At 34.5% G+C, this 21835-nt stretch overlaps 2 protein-coding genes across 2 annotated transcripts; one reads left to right on the forward strand and one right to left on the reverse strand.

Moving 5' to 3' along the window:
- Window positions 1-47: 47 nt before the first annotated feature.
- On the reverse strand, window positions 48-21425 carry LOC128166108 (digestive cysteine proteinase 1-like). The gene is made up of 10 exons (XM_052831053.1): window positions 21284-21425; window positions 10408-10560; window positions 10139-10290; window positions 9483-9723; window positions 9076-9271; window positions 8447-8640; window positions 6313-6404; window positions 4656-4817; window positions 2231-2417; window positions 48-887 (listed from the first exon to the last, which is right to left on the reverse strand). Exons 1-10 carry the CDS (start codon window positions 21327-21329, stop codon window positions 703-705), a joined length of 1608 nt encoding a protein of 535 aa, XP_052687013.1. The 5' UTR covers window positions 21330-21425; the 3' UTR covers window positions 48-702.
- LOC128166106 (uncharacterized) lies at window positions 11622-16170 on the forward strand. Its single transcript, XM_052831045.1, has one exon. It carries the CDS (start codon window positions 12651-12653, stop codon window positions 14679-14681), a length of 2031 nt encoding a protein of 676 aa, XP_052687005.1. The 5' UTR covers window positions 11622-12650; the 3' UTR covers window positions 14682-16170.
- Window positions 21426-21835: the final 410 nt, after the last annotated feature.

The raw sequence follows: 21835 nt of genomic DNA on the forward strand, positions 1-21835 counted from the left end.
AACAGGCACTATTTATATAATATCAACTAAAGAATCTCAACACAATGTTATATCGAAGTTTAATTTAGATTTCATGTTGTGCTCAGTGATGAAATACAGGAAGGTACATGTACATGTATGAACAGTTACAGAGAACAGTATTTTGTATGCATAGATTGTAATAATATACAGGTAGGTATGAACAATTACAGAGAACAGTATTTTGTATGCATAGATTTTGTAATATACAGGTAGGTATGAACAATTACAGAGAACAGTATTTTGTATGTATAGATTGTAAAGGTAAAGCATAAGCATAAGTATGATATTAATTTATTGAGCAAATGAAAAATAGAATCTGACGGCCTAAGCACACCACCTTTTTATAGATGCGGATGTACACTACAATTAATACATGTCATCTTTTCTTTTAAGCAAAAAATCAAAGCATTCTTATATTAACATGATATTAGATAATTTTACCTACACGCAACAAGTATTTACATATGACAGATAACCAGATATCAGAACTAAGAAATCAAACAGCAGCAAACAGATGTCGTTCCTATCCATTCTCTTAAAGTCCTTTTTCCTAAATTCCTATTTATCAGTCTTAAAATTATGATTTGAAAACATCTTAGGTGTTCTGAAGCATTTCGGACAATGTAGCAGACATGACTTTGGCACAGTGTGTAGAGGATGCGAAAATTTGAATTGGAATGTCTAAACAATCACAAAGGTTGGGTCTGTGGCGACTCCACAGTTGTTGTCCTTCTGTGACATCAGCACATAGCCGTCGTTACCCCAGTACGTGGACCAGGAGTTCTTGATCAGCCAGTACGCCTGTCCGTTCATCACACCGTAACCAACCGCCAACACTGCATGGTCAAGGTCATCAGGCTTGTTACCTATGGAAACCAAAATACCTTGAATGTTAAATGGCTAGAAAGTATGACTGTAACACAAGCATATTAACATTTACTGCAAGTTTTCCAACTGAAGGTATTTATCATAATACAGAAAGTACAGTTCACATAAACAAAAATTAGCATGAAAGCAGAAAAACTGCACTTCCCACCTTGATTAAAATTAAAAACTAATTTTACAAATACTTATTTTACACAAAGCTTTAAATAATTTTTTTCCCCATCTATTCCGAGAATTCTAAAAAAAACAACCAACAGATTATCTCGAAGTTAAAACTAGAGGTACCGTGAGCAAGCTCACAAAGGATATCCCTTGCTAAGAAAATACAATAACTCAAGTACCGGTATTAGTAATGGATGCACCAGTTTTCTTTAAGTAACCTTAAACTTGGAAAAAAACGACCAAAAGTCATAATCAGGAGATATCTACAGGGCAAAAGCAATCTTTGTGTCAAAGAAGATGGGAGAATAAGATAGCACAAATGCCCATTTGGTTTATATGTAAAATTCAAAGTTCAAGTCAGGACATATCTACAAGTCACAAGCAACCTTTGTGTCAAATTTTAGCTTCTCATCATTTTACAGTACAAGATATGGCCTAGAGAGGAAATGTGCATTTTTTTAACATTGACCTTGAACTTGCACAACTGAACCTTAGTCAAGTTCATGACACACCCTCAAGTTATATTTAGCAATCTTTATGTGAAGTATGAACGTCTATTGTTTCTCCAAAAGAAGGGTATAGGCTGTGTAGTACATAAATTAAAATCTTTTTCTTTTGAATGACATTGAACTTGCTCTAATGACCTTAGGTCAAAATCATGACACACCCTCAGGTCATAAGCAATCTTTGTGTAAAACTAAGAACTTTGAATGATTCTCCATAAGAAAGATTATAATATACTGGGCACACATTTTTCACTTTTCATTCCAATGACCTTGAACTTGCCCATATGACCTAGGGTCAAAATCATGACACACTCTAAGGCTATAAGCAATCTCTGTATGAAGTAAAAACTTTCAATGTTTCTTCATAAGAAAGATATAGACCGGACATGATTGAACAGACATGGACAGACAAGGTGATTCCTATATACCCCACAAACTTTGTTTGCGGAGGGTATAATTACGATGTAAATTTGTTTTTTATAGACTAATAAACAACAGTTCCTAAAGCTGTAGTACATCTACTTAAACTAATATTATCCAGGTAAAATCTAATCAGAGAGAAGATTTGAATTTATAAACTTTGAAAGCTTTAATATTGCAAATTACTAGTAATTTAGCTACATAAAGTTAAAAAGTTAAATTATAAAACAACAAACCACACTGGGGCTCGTAGTAGACTCCGTTGGCGTAGAAGGACAGGGAGAGATGAGAGGCGTCAATGGCTACAGAGACGGGACCCTGGTGGGCGATGGCAAACTTGAGGGCCTGCAGGTCTCCACTGGTCACATTGACGTAGTTCTTCAACTGGACAATGGGGGTGAAGGTCTTGTTACACTTACCATCCTACAACAAAAAAACAGCATAATTATCCCATCCACAAACAAGAGGCCCAGGGGCCACATTGCTCTACTGGGCAACAATAGCCTCTGATCAAATTAGCATTACAGTATCAAATCAAAATGTCTTGACAAATAAGTATAGTATATCTTGCAAAAAAATGGTAAATACCAGGCCCCTGTTGTACCTGAAAGAAGATTTTTCTCTATTCCTATATAACCCCCCCCCCCCCCCACTGTCCCACTTTGGGGGAAACTTTAATCTGCACAACTCGTGCTTTCACACAAGTTACTGCTTTTTGGACTGAAAACTTTCCCAGAATATTTTTAAAGATTTTTTCTATTTATTTCTATGTAAAAATTCACCCCCCCCCCCCCCACCCCCATTTGGGGCCCTGACCAACCCTCGGGGATTTTCTCTATATATTCCCATGTAAAACTTGATCTCCCCATTGTGGCCCCACCCAATCCCGGGGACCATGATTTAAACAAACTTGAATGTATACTATCTGAGGATGCTTCCACTAAAATGTGAGCTTTCCTGGTCTTATAGTTTTTAAGAAGAAGATTTTTATGATTTTTTTCTATATATTCCTATGTAAAAATGCATACTTTTTTCTATATATTCCTATGTAAAAATGCATACCCCCTAACCCCCGTTGCGGGACGCCCTACATCAGGGGACCATGATTTGAACAAACTTGAATCTACACTATCTGAAGATGCCTCCTCACAAGTTTAAGCTTTTCTGGCCAAATAGTTTTTGAGAAGAAGATTTTTAAAGATTTTCTCTATACATTATCATGAAAAAATCCATCCCCCCATTGTGGCCCGGGCCTATCCCCGGGGACCATGATTTGAATAAATTTTAATCTACACAACCTTAGGATGCTTCCAAACAAGTTACAGCTTTTCTGGCCTAATAGTTTTTTTTTTTTTGAGAAGAAGATTTTTAAAAAATACCAGCAAATTTTCAATAATTCTAAATGATCTCCCCTTTAAAGAGGGTGTGGTCCTTCATTTGTACAAACTTGAATCCCCTTCACCCAGTGATGCTTTGTGCCAAGTTTGGTTGAAATCTGCCCTGTGGTTCTGGAGGAGAAGATGAAAATGTGAAAAGTACCGGTATACAACAACGACAAAGCCAACGACAACAGGCAAAGACAAATTTTGATAAGAAAAGCTCATTTGAGCTTTCATCTCAGGTGAGCTAAAAATAAATGCATAACTGTACCATCCTATAACAATAACAGCATAACTGCAAAAATAACAGCATAACTGCATCCTACAAAAATATCAGTATAACTATCCCATCCTACAAGAAAATAAAAGTATAACTGTATCATCCTACAAAAATAACAGCATAACTGTAGTGATATGTAGTAAACAACAACCTATAGAGGAAAAATTATCTTTGTAAGTGTAGTTATGCTGATTAATAACATCCTACAAAGGATATTCTATAGGACTGTTTTCATGTAGAGTAAATTGCATCCTAGACAGGATAATTTATAACTATTTTATATTTACATTATGCACAGAGTAATTCATACAAGTTGTAAAATTTACATTCTACACTGGATACCGTAATCCATACAAACTGAAAATAACACCATACAAATTATTATAAATGAAGGCTGTAAATAAGATCTTCCAAAATACAAAATGCATGACTGTATTTCAAAAGATTCTTATAAAGATTATTTTAAATTGTATTTAGATTGAATTGCCATTTAGTTATATCTGCCAAATACATGTGCCGTGTTCCATATACCGGTAGTCATTTGAATGTGCCTTTCACCGGTGTGTTCGATACAGTCCCTCTGACATATTTCATTAACCTGGGCCTTGGTTTTTTTCCTATACACTCCCTCTTACACCAGTGGTTTATCTGTGTTTAGTTTGTTCAAAGCAGTCCATATCACACCTGTAATTTACATGTGCCTTGTATAGTATGTCCCATACACCTGTCACTTACCTGTGCTTTGTATGCCCCACAAGTCCCTACCACACCTGTCACTTACCTGTGCTTTGTATGCCTCATAACTCCCTACCACACTTGACATTTACCTGTGCTCTGTATGTCTCACAACTCCCCATCACACTTGACATTTACCTGTGCTTTGTATGTCTCATAACTCCCTACCACACCTGTCACTTACCTGTGCTTTGTATGTCTCATAACTTCCTATCACACTTGACATTTACCTATGTCTCATAACTCCCTATCACACCTGTCACTTACCTGTGCTTTGTATGGTCCATAAAGCTCCTCTGATGTAAGACCCCCATTCTTCATCATCCACTGGTAGGCACGGAAATCCTCCCCACCGTCACAGGCATTGTTACCCTCTCCCCAGGAACAGTCCATCAGTTGTTGCTGGGACAACCTCACCAAGTCACCGGTCTAAAGATAAACAGAAAGTAATTATATGGGACAACTTCACTAAGTAATTGGTCTGAAGAGAAACAGAAAGTAATTACACAGACACAACCTCACCAAGTTACCAGTCGGAAGAGAAACAGGGCTGCGTTTTACAAAAGAACTCATGACTTACAACCAAATTAATGAATGCTAATTAATCACAAACTAATCAATAATTTACTCTTATGGCTGGAAAATATAGTTATGGGAATTGAAATATTTGTAAACAAAGGTATATGTCAAATTTGTTCTTTAAAGATCATTTTATGAGACTGTAGTAAATATTTACGACTTTGTTGTAAGTTCTTTGAAATTCGTAAAATGCAGCCCAGAAAGTAATCATGAAGATTCAACACAGCTACAGGTTGTGCAGTTATTCATTCAGTCAAAGCAACTCAAAACTCATAAGCTATTCTTAAGGGCCCGCCACACCTTTAGGAAACCTTTCGCACACATATCCAAACTTCTATATTCTAACTGTGTCAAGTTGAAAATGACAGAAAAAAGGTTCAGTTTTGAAGAAATAAATTTTTATAAATTCATTGCTTTTCAAAAAAATAAAAGCTTCTGTTTTTAACCTGCAAAATCCTGCTCAGTAGAAAGTAGAAAGACAACCAAAGAACTATATATGATATTAGTCAAATTTGGCCCCCATAATTCGCTAGTTTTTAATTGATTCAGGTACATTAATTCGTTGTGTTATTTTATAAAAGAGTTGACATAAAATATGTTTTTCACCTATTTATTCGACTTATATGCACTCACTGGCAGTATATGATGTCAGAAGTGAGGGTATTTTTATAATTCAATCAAAATCAGTCAAAATTTACATTTTTCTTATCTTTTTTCGGATGGGAAATATAGAGCGACTCTTTGAACAAGAACTAACTTTTTGTTACTTATAAGTACTGGGGAGATACATCTTTGGTGAAAATATTTTGTTTGTTCAAGTAGTCGCTCAATGTTTCCTTAAAGAAAAACTGCTTCAAAACAAGACGTTTTATGCTAAAAATGCAAAAATGGTGGGAAAAGGTTAATTTTATGATGTCATATTTTTAAATTGTAGGCACTAAAATCAAAATGAAAATTATGAAAAAACTTCAAATGTATATTTGTACAAATAAAACAAAGAATTACAGTAAAATGACAGTGTTCATTTAAGGGGGCCATTTTAGGCTCAAACCATATATAGTCCTTTAGCGGTTTTAACAATTAGACAATGAGATAAAATTGCCATGTTATGATGTACTGTCATAAAATGTAAAAACCACATGGGACCACTACAAATGTAATTCAGTTAATACAGTAGATTGATTTTGTATTCCTACACTGTCTGTAAAGATGCTGATGGAAAGTTATATTATTTTGTTTAAAATTACTTGCTAGTTTTAGCAAACAATTCTGTTCCTTATGCAATATAGTAGTGCATTTTTTAATTATAGCAGAATGTTGACCCTGAATCCAGGGGTCATCTCACCTTCAAGAAGTAGGCCCCCTCAATGGTCCCTGTTGTCCCAAAACTCCAACATGACCCACACACTGCCTGATCCTTCACCGGAGTTACTGCTCCTGATTTATAAAATTAAGGCCATTAATTCATGACAGTCAAGACAACTAATGCCCATGGACCACACCATTCACACAGATTAATCTTGTCAGTGCCACCATTAACATAAAAAATCACAGCATGGACAAACCTATCAAATACAGTAAAACATGGTTATAGCAAAGTGCCAGGGACAGAAGATTTTGCTTCGTTATAAGTATAATTTGTTATATCCATCAAGTTCACAACATGTAATAAAGTAACAAGAAATGAAAATCACCTCGCTGTAAGTGTCAATTCATTATAAGTGTGTTTGCTATAATCATGTTTTACTGTATTGTCCTAATTTTACAAGAGACCTTTGAGCCAATTTGCTCACAATTTTTTTTAGTTTGTCATCATTTACATAAATTTAAATCCCCTTATACAAGAACACATACACTTATATGTCTTGAGGATATAAGATTTCTCCAGATTTTCTGTACATAGTTTTCACCACTCTTCAGGCCTTGTATCTTGATTTAATCAACTTAACTGTACACAATATAAAGAGGCCATCAAGATGGTACTGACATTTTTTGATACAATAGAACATTTTGATAATACATGTACCTCCCTTTCTTTTATTTTGTAAACTTGAAGATACTCTATATGCTACTAACAAGTGGCCCAGGGGCCAAAAAGCTCACCTGGGCAACGGTAGCCACAAGCTTTAGGACATCAATCACAAAATAACTTCTTTTTTTAGTAGAGTAGATCTTGTTTATTAAGATTTTCAAAATCTTCTCCACATATTTTCATGTTTTTTTCTATTTATTCTTATGTTGAAATCAACCCCTACCCCGATGTGGTGCTACCCCCCAAAATCATAATCTGAACAAAACTTGAATTCACACTACCTAAGAATGCTTGGCTGCATACAAGATCCAGCTATTCTAGTCAAATGATTTTTGAGAAGAAAATTTTTCAAAATTTTTCTCTATTTATGCTTATGTAAAAATTCACCCCCATCCCTTCCCACTGTGACCCCACAATACTCCTGGGTTCATAAATTGATTAAACTTGAATCTATACTTGAAGTTTCAGTTTTTCTGGCCAAGTGGTATTTTTTAAACAAACTTAATTTTTGTTCACTTAATGATGATTTGACTGCCTTTGGGCCAAGTTGTGTTAAAATTGTCTTCTGGTTTTGAAGAAGATGAAAATGTGAAAAGTTTAAAACAACAGAACCAAAGATGACCACAACAATGAAAACAGCATGAGAGACTCTGGGCAAACTTTGATCAAAAATTACTTTGGCTCAGGTAACCTAAAAACCTAGAAAGTTAAAGAAAATTTTTCCCTGTATCTGATGCTCTCAGTTCAAAAAGCTACACATCTCGCATGAGCTTTCTGACATTGGGCCTACTCATTGAACTTTTTTTTATCTCAGCAATATTATTTATTCTCAATCATCAATGGGAAAGCAAGACTCTTGTTCTTGGATGTATAAAAATAATGATTATGTTATGAAAACACACTGTTGTTGATATGTTATGAAAACATATTGTTGTGGTAAGATACTCGCATAAGCATTAACAGGATTGGTGAGATTTCCTCCATAAATGTGAGTAGAAGCCAATCAAAATAGAGCATTAATTATTCATCAGAATGAAAAAAGTTCAATGTCAGTAAGCATATGCAAGACTTTCTAAAGATGAGAGCTACTAAACCATGATAACTCTTAATCCCATCCAATCCTAATCCCATCCAATCCTAATCCCATCCAGTCCTTAATCCCATCCAATTCTTATTCCCATCCAATCCTTATTCCCATCCAGTCCTTAATCCCATCCAGTCCTTAATCCCATCCAGTCCTTAATCCCATCCAGTCCTTAATCCCACCCAATCCTTAATCCCATCCAATCCTTATTCCCATCCAATCCTTAATCCCATCCAATCCTTAATCCCATCCAATCCTTAATCTCATCCAACCCTTAATCCCATCCAATCCTTAACCCCATTTAATCCTTAACCCCATCCAATCCTTAATCCCATTCAATCCTTAACCCCATCAAATCCTCACCGTGAAGCCTCCAATCCATGGAGTCAGGCAAGTCCCTCAGGCTATACTTGGATGTGTCAAAGGCCAGCCCCCCGTGGGGCCCTGGACTGTAGCGATATCCGTTCATCAGCCGAATCTCCTCTTGTGTTTTGTCTGCCAAATGGTTCACAGCCAAACTGAAGCCAAGGGCAGCACGATTCTTGGAGTGAATAAATCTAGTTAAAAGATATACAATTTTTACTCATTCAATTATTTCCTGATTTGGGTTTTACTTATTTAATATGTTGACTTTAAAACACAATTCATCATAATTATTTCATGCATTATGACAACACTATCATGCCAAACAATTTGTGACATTTTCAATGTTTAATTTTAAGCCTAGTTTAATCCATATGCAGATTCTCAGCTCGATTGATGTTATTTCATTTTTATTGCATATTGTTGGATATAAAAGAGGGAACAGCTCTTTTTGCCTTTTGTAAACATACAGGTAGTAAACTTACAATTAGAAAACCAAGTTATTCCTTTTTTCTTTTTTTTTAGAAAAACAATCAATTTTATCAATGCAAAAGCTTTTGAAACAAGTGGTGCCTCAGAAACTAAGTCTTTGTGATTCTAAGTTCTAAATTTTTTCTGAAATAAATTACCTGACGTTTTGTCTAAAGTTGTGCTCTCTCTGAGCGTGCTCCATGTTACTGTCGTATTTCGGAGAATGTTTCTGTTTGTGTGCAGCAAACATTTCGACCACATGATCATCGTAGCCATGGAGATATTCCACCATCGGGTTCATCAGAACTCTTCTTTCCGATACACCTGGGCCAGGAAATCCGGAACAGGTCAGACCTGGACATAACAACAACATTTTTTTTCAAAGATATAAAAAATTTAATCAAGCAAGAGTGTAAACTGAATTAATCTGAATTGATTGGACATTTACACGGCTTACCACCACACCGATCACCAACCGTAACTCACCAACAGTTACCACTCCCTCTACCTTTAACAAAAGTGTGGATTTATAAAAGATCCAAGTCTTGAAGTCTAGAAGTCTTACCAAAAGAAGTGTAATCAAACACGGAGGCGTTGAGCGTCTTATTCTGGAAGTTGGAGTAGTCCAAGTAGTACTTGTCGTAGTGAGAGCCCAGCAGTGTATCATAGCCCATCATCTCGTAGCGGACCGGGGCAGACGTTTCAGAATCCACCCACATGGTGTATGTGTTCTTCTTCTTCCCATGGGTCATGGCCTTGACCCATTTATCTGTCTTGGTCGATCCTATTAAATCTTGTCCAACTTTCTAAAAAAAATATCATCAGAAATCATCCATTGTGTAACAGTTTATAAGCATTTATAACAAACATGCATGAAAACTAATTAGAGACTGAAAGATTTTGTGATTACACATCAATGTGTGTACATACATATATAGCTTTTTTATTCACTTTTTATCACATTCATAATCCAATCAACTTCAGAGAAGCTAGACTAATCGTACCAATATACTAATTGTGTATTGATGGTACCCAATGTACTAATTGTGTATTGATGGTACCCAATGTACTAATTGTGTATTGATGTTACCTAATGTACTAATTGTATATTGATGGTCACTAATGTACTAATTGTGTATTGATGTTACCCAATGTACTAATTGTGTATTGATGTTACCCAATGTACTAATTGTGTATTAATTGTGTACTAATATCCCTGACCTTAAAGTCTGTGAGGTCTGGTAGGACAGACTGTATCGGAGAACTTCCGTTGACAAGGAAACAGGACTTCTTGTTAAGTACCGACTCTGTGGTCATGTATGCGATCTTAATGCTTGTGTTTTTGGCTTGTAACTGCATGGTGACAACCAAGTCTGTCAAATATCACACAAAAAGGGCATTATATAATTTAATAGCTATAAGTTTGATTAAAAGCAGATAGAATTCTGAGCACACAATATAGTGTTCTGATGGTTTCTCTGACGACCTACCCCCGTAATAATCTATGCGACTCTGGTTGGTCGTGGCGTCATAGTACGCTGTAAACGGTTCTTTTAGTTCTGCGTACGGCAGCTGTAGTACCCCCTCCACTGTATAGGAATTCCCCCAGAGTGGAACATTGTCACGCAGCGAGGCCGACCACACTGAAAAGAAAACAAAGGTGATATGATCTTATGAAATTAGAAAACTACAATGCCAGTATGATACATGTATATAACATTTAACTTAAGATAACTTTTTTTTTAAATTTTGAAAACAATATCAGAATTTTAGTTTTTGACCATGCCATGTTATAAATAGGATTTTATTGAAACGTCATTGAACATAATAAATTTCATTGATTGGATAAACATGAACAAAAGCTATACATACTGGTAGTTTTGTTCAACAAATTATGCTATTGTTTTCACGTATTTACAAATCTGAATATTGTTGACTATTCATTTATCATAAAATGTCTCTGGAACACCACTAATGGAAATAAAACGAACTACGTGTCAACTTATAAAGACATTTTTCCTGTAATGGCTCTCTATATTGCCCAACAGGAAATAGAATTCTTTGTTCCTAGAATAAGATGGACAACTTAATAGAAAAACTTCCTTCTCTACTGACTGCAGCCAATAGAAATTGGCACTATAATAAAGTAGGTTCAAATTAATCTTTTTATTTTGGATATAAAAGCATCACTAGTGTATATTGTATTTATTACAACATAAACGGACAGTCGTTGTGCCTATTTACAGTGATTTAGACATTAAGTCTCCAACCACGGTGGAATGGCTTTCTCTTCTCTCTACGGGTCGTCTCGTGTGTGAGTACAATTTTGATATCTTTACTCTATCAATTACCGGTAATAAACATTTTACTTTAATCGACAAATTAAAGTTTTTTCAATAAGCTTATTTTGTACTAATTAGAAAATACTAAGTTACATGAAATATAAATGTGACAATTTCTACGTATTTCATAATAAACAAGCAAACAGATAATTTATGTTTGATACATAACTATTAAAAGGTAGTATATTTAACCAATGTAATGTACAAACCTTGTTTACACATCAAGAATTGTGAGCCCTATTTCTTACTTATAACTCAAACAATGACATTTTGATTTTAGCTGACCATAAGAAAAACAGTGTGGAAAATTGTAATTTTTTTTTAAAAGATGAATAATAAAATTGGAAAATTGTTAGCTAAAATCTAACTATGTCCCTTTACGGTGGAATAACACATTGTCACAAAATGGGAAGACCTCTAATCGAAACGATATTTTATTTAATTAAAAGGATTTTATCGAAAGCGACATGTAACTTACTTCATAGCCGAATGGATTACATGTCGGGCTTGTGATCCCTTCATCCCGAGTTCGAATCCCGCAGGGGCTTTTGCTGTTACTTATTGTATTGAATTTTTTAGATATTAATTTGTTATCCCCAATTTGCAAATTTTTCGCTTATTTGATATTTGTACAGTTTGTTTATTATCATATCCTTCATAATTAAATAATTTACTGTTAATTTGAGTGATTTTTTTCAGGTGTGTTATTCCACCTTAAGCCTGTATATCATTTTTGTAATTTTGGGTCAATATTTTCATCACCAAGCAAAGAAAACCGATTTCTGTATTTTTACCTTTGATAAATAAAGATAAGAATGTATCAATCAAAGGAGTGAGGGATACATATACACACATGCATGCACGCGAACACAAATACACATTCAAATATTAAGTATTTGAAAGGATTGCAGATATTGAGTTGTCTCTAATTTGCAAATTTGTCATATTCAATAAATACATTTGTAATGGCTGCAAATTTTTCTACATTTATATTTTTTGTTTTTCAACTATGCCAGAAATGCCCTAAAACATATGCTTACATCTAACCTGAAGACATTCTATAGCCTTTTACTGTAAAAGATAGTTAAAGGGCAATTTTTAGTGAAGAAAGATAAATACATGTAATGCTAATGATAATATTATGACTTCATTTTAAATCATATAATAATTAAAAAATTAAGTAATTATGCAACTTTTTTTTTCTTAAAAGCCAAAATGTTTTTGGAGGGAACTGATTGTTGATGTTTGTTTGAGAATCAAATGAATCATAAAACATATTGACAAAATGAGATTAACTAATTCCTATCAATATACACAGTAATTTCACTGTATCAATAAATATGGTTACTGTAATTCCTGATTATTGACATCATTTTATCAGTGAGACAGGAATGCAGCACATGTCGGAGTCAGTGTTTGTGAGGATGTGTGAGATAGTGGGGACATCACAACAGGTGGCTATCAGGAGGGAGACAGAGGACATCAGGGAGATGGTGGAGAGACGAGTGATGCCTAATGATGGGATCATTGAGATGACGAGTGGAAGTAGGAGAGAAGGTTTCAGACTGAAGGGATCAGATCTGGACTTTATGTACTGGCTAAACAACCACCGAGTGATCATGGACATGTCTCAGTCTGAGTATTACAACACAGCCAATACAACCTTGATTCTGTCTGACAGTTCTGAGAGCCCACCAGGATTCACTTTACTTCAGTTATTGACACCAACAAAATACAGAGAAGTCCAGTCAGCATGTATTAGAATGAATGACAGAGTCTATATATCTAGTTCTATACACAGAGAGTTAACTTGTTCAGCAGCAATGCCTAATTCTACTGTACATGGACCCTGTGGTAGTGGTGTACTAGGAGGGAAAGAATATGACACTGCCTTCTGTTTTGTTTGTGACTTCTGGCCTCTATCTGCTTCTTCATGGACAGACAGATGTCACACATGGCCTAATCCTGAAGTTGTTGATGACATTGTCAGAAATGGATGCCACTTTGTAGCAATAGGACACCCATTAGGACCCCATGAAAAGGAAGAATGGAGACTTTCTTTTTCTCAGGCAGAACAGAAATGTGTGTATGCAATGAACCACAGTCAGTTTTTGACTTATGGGTTGTTAAAATATTTTCTTAAAGAAGTCATAAATCATCAGTCAGATGAAACCAGTAAACTATTGTGTTCCTATCATATGAAGACAACTATTTTCTGGGCAATTCAACAAAACACTCTACCTCACTGGTGTCCACAAAATCTCCTGACCGGTTTCTGGGTCTGCTTTAAACTCCTCCTTAAATGGGTGTATGAGGGGATCTGTCCAAACTTTTTCATTCCACAAAATAACTTGTTTCTGACAAAGGTCCATGGTTCAGCACAAAACAGATTGTTCGTACAGTTACATGAATTGTACAAGAAAGGTCTGGCCTGTCTGTTACAGAGTCCCTCTATCAGGTCCTACATCATTGATGTCCTGTACAATCCTAGAGCTTTTGTTTGTACTGATGAGAGTGTAATGGTGTCTGAATTTGACTATGACACAGAACTCTTCAATGAGATAAAATGTTATAATTTTATACTCACAGCAAATCTCCACAATAATATGAAATGCCTATATGCAGTAGAACAGTTGTTAAACTCACCCCTGACACACTATCAAGTTGCCATGTTTCAGACACTTACAGCCTCCATCCTTCAGGAGACTGCTTTTAATATATTACACAACATGTACACTAACACATGTGTCAACAAACAGATGTATATTGTAGACGAAATAACCTGTCACATGCTGAAATTAGCAGCCAAGTTTGGGTGTATTTCTGACATATTGTTCATTGCCATGTATTATTACAAGACACTCAGATACAGGGAAGCTTTATCTGTTATAAAGATGACAAAGGTCAAGTTAGCACAGCCATATCTGATGTATAGGAGTCATGTAGACAGAGAGAGGTATACTGAGGCTGTAGGGGGACAGTCCTGGTCTACAAAGATGAGACAGGCCATGGCAGATGATATCTATCTAGACCGTCTTATTAACACAACCTGTTACATCAGTGAACTAATACCAGAACAACAGTCTGCTCTACAGAAGAGAATGCCAAGGTTATTTATCCCAGTGTTTGTAATGTTACACTTCCTAGATTTCTTGTGTTACAGACACATTGATACAACATTATCACAAGCAGCTCTAGATGAGCTACAGGTCCTAGTCCACCATGATCAGGGACTGTATATACATGATTTACACAGCGACATCTCCTGGGAGATCCTGGGGATCTGCCAACAGATCACAGGGAACCTCCAGGCTGCTCTATACTCATACCAACAGTCACTCACACGGTATCCATGGAACGAAATACAAACTGCTACACAGAGTAGAATACAAGACATAACAGGAGCTGCCCCACATGAATAAATTACATTTACAATTACTGACTCACAAAATTCATACATTTTACTTTAGTGTAATTACATAAAGTAATGAAACCTTACTAAAAATGAAGTCTAAGACGAGTTTATGGCTAAAACTGGCCTAAGCTGGGTCCTAATCATCAAGTTGGGAGTTGCAAGAGATATAATTATTTCATGTAAGGCACTTACTGACTCTGAGACAGTAAATTATCCAAGAGTCTATCTATACAGAGTGAAGAGGCATGGTTTAAATGTGCTTAACATGAATTATATACATGTATGTAAATGTGAGAAAAAGCTAGTACATATGTAGTTTATAAAATAAGGCTGGAGGAGTTGAGGCATTCACCCACCCACACACCCAATGCTATGTTCCCTTTATGCTATGTCATAACTAGGCCAGTGAACTGATGGCATTGATTTATTTCATATGACTACCACACACCCAAGGCTATGTTCCCTCTATGCTATAAGCCAGTGAACTAATGACAACTAATTGGAGTTAATTTATCAAATGATTTAATAACAACTCTAATCAAAGTACTGAAAGTACTGTTAGACGGTGGCGCCGTTTGAAAGTGGCATATTACATTATGTAAATTATTGTTGTCGAAAATCAACAGCCAGCGTCTCATACATGCAATAGCACAACTGGTCGTGAGTTACTCACATGGATAATTCTGTGGAAGTCGTAGTTGTGTTCACAATCCACATTTTAAAAATGGTGTGTCTCTTTATCGTCATCTTTTGGGGAAAATCCATAGATTTATCACAGTAGCCTTTAGTAGTATAGAAGTTTGTTTCTATATGCTTGTATCTATATGTTTGTATCTATATCAGTTGATAATAAATACATGTACTACACAAATGTATTTTGATTGCCCCAGAATGACTTATTAAATATGTGGGTTGCCACCACATATTGAATGAATAAATCAAAGCCAAAGCGATTTCATCACAGTACGCCAAACTATTTGATTGTATAAAGAAGGGGAATTTTGGTTATTTCCCTTTTGACCTTTGGGTTGACCCTGCAAAGGGGAACAACTTTTGAAAAGTGTGGATTGGACTTATGTGCTTTAAAGATATTGTAGATTTCTCAAAGTAACGAGAACAAATAAAGCTTTAGTATGATAAAATCGTTTTTACTAACTATTTGGGCATACATGTAGTTGTTTATTTTCCCTCTCGACAGCATTTTCCCTCAATTTCTTCACGTGGAAAAAGTTGCATCATCACACTTGCTTGTGGATCATCACACTTGCTTTTGTCCTCATAGTCAGTTATAAATTTAGGTGTACAGAAAACGGAATGGTTTGCAAGAACCTGTTTGATAAAACTGGTATTGCTTTTGGAATGCACGTCATCATGAAACAGAAGAGTCAATCAATATTTTATCTTCGACTGTAGTGGATTATTTCCATTTGCTCACAACGAAAGTGAATAACAATTTGAGAAAAAAATATCATACAATATTCAGTCGCGGCAGTTTCATTAATCAACGTTTTAAAGTACATTTGTCTAATTGTATTTAGCTATAGATTTATTCATATCATTTGAATGAATTTGGGAGAGTCGCATGTATATTTTATCGCTTCTCAGTACACTTTAACACGCATAATTTACTTGCAACATTAAACTTTTCTAGTAAACTTACAAGAAATATAGATTAATTATTCAAAATTAGTTTTTAAAAACACCAAACAAACAAAATCCAAGTTAAAGGCGTGTTTTTCTGACCGTACAGCTGTGTATATTTTCATTTTATCTTTGCATGTACTATAGTCTATACAATAGATCTACGGTCCGCAAATCCCGGCAATATTTCCGGAAAGATATAGTTCTGTAGCTCAGCAGAATAATACAGTCATCTATGAAGCACTTTTTTTGCCTTCATGTTTCATTATTTATCGCAAATATAGCATGGATGTATACGCTACGGCCGATGTAGCATTTCGTTGAGTGATGACACTTATTTCGATTGCGAGTCGCAGCAAACTGGCGCATTTATATAGGCCCGCCTATTTGTAAATGAAAACAGCTCGTAATAGAGTCGTACTCGCGAGTTAAAAATTATTTTGAGAACAAAAGGGTTGATATTTACGTACATGTGAAATAAATGTTATCTGTTTGCGAAAAAATCCCCCAAAACCAAAGAAAAGGTTCTCTAATAGCAGAGACGGGTGCATATGGATTTAAGTCACAGATTGTACTTCGCTCATCAAATTGCGTTATTTCAGTTTAGTGTGAAAAATTCGTCAGAAACTGTTAATAGAACAAAATTATTATATGTTGCATTACCGTTCACAATGTACCATAAATGTATATGGAATATTGCATGAGTTGAACCGATTGTTTTTTCTCACAAAAAAGCTAGCGTTTGCTGCAAATTAGAGATACACGAGCTGATACGCCGTGAAATCCATAAGACGTTTTACAGCATGTCTTTAATCCCTTATTTGCTTATAAAAAATCTGAACTGAAAATCTTTGAAACATCGTAAAATGTTGTTTGTTTATATATGTACATGTAAAATAGCGACTTGATTTGCACGTGATTTTTACAAATGCGAGGTCGATCGGTTAGCGTGTTTGAGAGAAAGTTAACAGCAAGTAAAGCGTCAACATCAGTAGTAAATATTGTCTGATGAATATTGAAGTGCCTGTAATAATATTAATGTTCCTACAGACTGAATGGGTTACAAAATTAGGTAAATCACAGGATAGTCCAAAATTAAACACATTTGTATCCTAAATTTCAAGTTTTTTGTTTGTTAAAAGAACACATGAACACTTGTAGAAGAAAGTGTGCCATTGATCAATCTAATTAAAATTAGATGTTTGATCCGCTCGCTTACTCGCGACGTTTGTGTAGCGAGTAAGCGAGCGGATCAAACATCTAATTTTAATTAGATTGGCCATTGATCGGTTGAAGTTCAATAAAATGTATTTTATCTAATATTCATTATCAGTATCTCTTGTGAATTCTTTAGAATAAGCTACAAAAAAAAAAAAAAATATTCTTCCTCAACTAAAATTAATGCGTTGAAAATGAATGAATTTATCGATGAGGCATACTTGCTGAAATATGAAATGGCAAACCTTTTTAAATTGTGTGTGTTTCTGACAATTGTTTACATTACAAAAAAAAAACAAGAAGCGATTATTGTGAGATCTCTTAGCCAATTATCGCAGCGATATAGTTTATGCAGTCCTGATACAGAGTTTAACGTCACAACTGGCAGTTGGTGCATAAATTATCGATACCGCGTAAGCAGACAGGGTAACGGCATGCGCGGATCTAGAGGGGGGGGGGGGTCGGGGGGGTCCCGACCCCCCCTGGAAAATGAAAATTTATTAAATTTACATAGTAAAATTATCGCGAAAATATGCCTCGGACCCCCCCTGGCAAACACAATTATCCTTCGGACCCCCCCTGGAAAAATTTTCTGGATCCGCGCATGAACGGCTCATTTAAAATTAAACACAATTTCATAAATTATTTACATATATGTACAAAATGATTAGCAGCTATAATGCTTAAAATATCTGATAAGATTAAAATTAGTTATCATACTGAAATCGACACATAGATAAAACATTGCGTGTAACACTGCATACCTAACAGAGTTATCGTTCGTTATCCGCTAGGGTCCCCGTGAGAAATACTCTTCCGGTCAGGACCGTAGCAATAGACCGTGGCTATTTATAGCCACCGTCAAAAAATGTTATGAAATTGTGTTGTTATAGCTAGTTATATTGACAATTAAGAATGGATTTTTAATTTTTTTTAATAATACTACTAAAATATTTTGATCATAAGTATCATTTCTCTTTTTTAAAACATTTTTTAAACAAATACAATTTCAGTTATTCAATTCATCACAATTCTATGAAAATGAACATGCATAAAAAAGCATAGTAATGCAAAGTAATGCCATGCAATGCCAGCATTAAACTAGATTTTGAAAAGTAATGCATTACATTACCATTACATGTAATGCTACATTCATGGCATTACAAATTACTATGAAAACATGTAATGCATTGCAATACATTACCATTACGTTTAACATTACCCCAAGTCTGATATAGAGTCACTATCAAACCATTGCGATCATTTTGTTGCATCTCTGTTACTCAGATTTGGTGTTTTATTTCTTTTGATTAGTTTACTGTATCATTAAACTCCAGATATACTGCTTAAAAATCATTTATCAGTAACAATCCAAAATTTTGTAACAATAATTTTTCATATCACCTGTTTAGAGATTAAGGGGCCCCTGTTCAAATCAAGGTTTAATCTGTCTTCATTTGTTTAATAACTTTACACAATGAAATTTTAAAACTTTTGACCAGCGCTTTTATAAAACAGACTTTTAATTGATGCTTAAGAATGATTCATGAGTGCAAGTGTGTTCTGAGGTACTGTAGTGCACAGTCACATGTAAGAAAAAAATTGTTTAGTAATTATTATCTTAAAAACCCAAACATCTTAAAATTTAAAACACTTATGTCATCTTCAAATCATGTAATACTTAAGAAAATGTGTACTTTAATTAGAAAAATATTTGATTTGGTCGGTCATCCTACGTAACAACTGTAACTAATTCATTTTTTACTTTATTCTGTTTCTTTTTGTAAATCCTGCTTTTCTTATACTTTTGTATATAATTCTTCTGCACCTCATGTAACATTTTATGTTATGAGTGAAATAAATGAACTTGAACTTGAACTTGAGGCAAATAAGTAGACACATTAAAGTATTGTAATTTAAAATGTCTACAACATAACTGGTGTCACACATTTCAGTAGCAGTGCAAAGAAAGCTGGATTATTAGAATGAAATTATCGCAGTAAATTTGTTTTCACTTGTTGGGTCTTGTTTTATTGTATAGCAATTTGGTCTATCAACAGATCTCCCCACAGGAGTATGAATCAATGTAGTCGTGTGACCCGTCCCAAATAGGATCAAGATTCAGCGAACTGAAAATATTTTGACATCTATTCTTTTTTGCAGAAGTACACAATATACCTGCAGATATTAATGTAATATTGATTTATTAATTTTTTTCTTATAAAATCTTATTCTAACAAAATATGTTGGTAGCAGTTTTACCAGTTACGAATCACCATAGCTGTTTCCATGCAAATCGAATGTCGATAAAACGTTTTGGCCCTGAACACCATCAACTGAACCTGCAGAGTATTAGTTCTAATGTATGCCACCCAGTTATTAGTATTTTCATACCCTATACAGTTTGATATGCACAAAAATGAGAGACAAAATCACCGTTATCATAGTTACTATATCATATATACTAGTCTGTAACACTCTTTTGGAATACAGTCGTAGCGCCTTCATCTATCCCATTGTGGTACAACACTAATAATTAAGACTAAGTGAGATATCTAATGAATTCCAGCAATAGATGTATTATTTCTATCACTAAATTTAAACCTAAAAAATGTGATCAGAATAGCTCACTTGAGCTTTCAGCTCAGGTGAGCTAAAAAGGAAAAACAAATTAGATATTTGGATCTGGCACAATCATGGCTCTAATAAATTCTAAAATCTAGTTGCCTTTTTTTTATTTTATATCTTGCAAGTTTTTTTGGTATGTAAAAAAAAATATCAAACCTACTTGATTAGTAAATGAAATTAGCTTGTTAGTGAAAATTAAACGGTCTTACCACAGGGACTAAGCCCGTTTTAAAATTTAGTTCAATGTAACCACAAATAATCTCATTGAAATAATTGTTAAAACGGGCTTGGCCCCTGTGGGTCTTACAGGTGTTTTTATGTGCGTAATAGCATTGCAATTATTTGGATTTATTGCATCGCGAAAGTAGGTAGACTAAGACTGGGTGATATCGAACACAAGATGACTGCATAAATAATATTACAGAATTCAAACGAGCAATTATAAGTGTTCCTTTTATAATGTATTGATTTATTTCTCCATATTTTGAATTACCTTCATTAAGTATTTGCCATTTAATTTATGAAGAGTTACTCGATGGAACAGGTCAAATTTCTGGACAGGTCAAACAACTGTATCAATTTTACAGCTTAACAATCTTAATTTTTTCTTTTACCCCTATTTATCAGCTGTTCAAAGTGCGCTGACTTGGTCCCAAAATTAATGCATTTAAAAATAATAATTTTCAAAGTACGTAATTTTTCAAAGTCTATAATATATATAAAATCTATCCTCCTAAAACGGAGGTTGCCTAGACCTGTTTATGATAGAACTTTGACTTCACTGGTCATTCCGAATTTTCTTTACATTGAACAACATGTATTTTGACTTTATAATTATAATCTGTCATATCTTTTCTATGTCATTTGAATCAGCAAGTCTGTAGCCCAAAATCTAGGCGATCTGTGTGCCGTATACATGGTGTATTGTATTTCTTTTTCGCGAACGGAACTGTAGCTTCCAGGTCGTCCATCCGAATTTTTTCCGACCGCGAGCTACAGACCTGTAAAATTAGCGAGATTCATCGAAACAGACATGCGGCAAATTAAATTTCGTTATTGACGATGATGCCCTTTTGACATTCTAAAAAAAAATTAAAGTAGAGTTTTGCAAATTAGACAAACCTGATTTCACCAAAATTATTGTGAACAATATTTTTCCAACCGCCATCTTCTGACTTCAGCATGTGATTATAATCACGTGATAAGGTAACATGACTTTCTATTTTTAGAATTATATTAGACAAATCGTTCCGCAGACATCTCGTTCCGCCACACCCTCCCCCAGTCCTCTTCAGTCGTTCTTTTCATTGAATTAAGTTATCATATTCCTCCGTGAACCATAACAATTTTTCCTTCCATTATTCATATATCTCTTTTAAAAATAATGGAGCATGCACTTTGTATTAACACATATATGCATAGAATTTTTAAGCCTTTATATATATATATATATATATATATATATATATATATATTTTTTTTTTTCTGTTTAGTATTTAGTTTGTTTGGTATCTTATATTATATAAAACCTGACATATGTTATTTTTGCAAGGTGTTTTGTGTTATGTGTGTAAACAATAAAAATACCTTTATAATAGGTTTTTTATATTCAATATCGTTGTTTTGTTCATTTCTTTGTTAGGATAACAATTTTGGTTTTCCAAAAGGTTTCCA

Source organism: Crassostrea angulata, chromosome 10 (assembly GCF_025612915.1).
Source record: "Crassostrea angulata isolate pt1a10 chromosome 10, ASM2561291v2, whole genome shotgun sequence".
Classification (NCBI taxonomy): domain Eukaryota; kingdom Metazoa; phylum Mollusca; class Bivalvia; order Ostreida; family Ostreidae; genus Magallana; species Magallana angulata.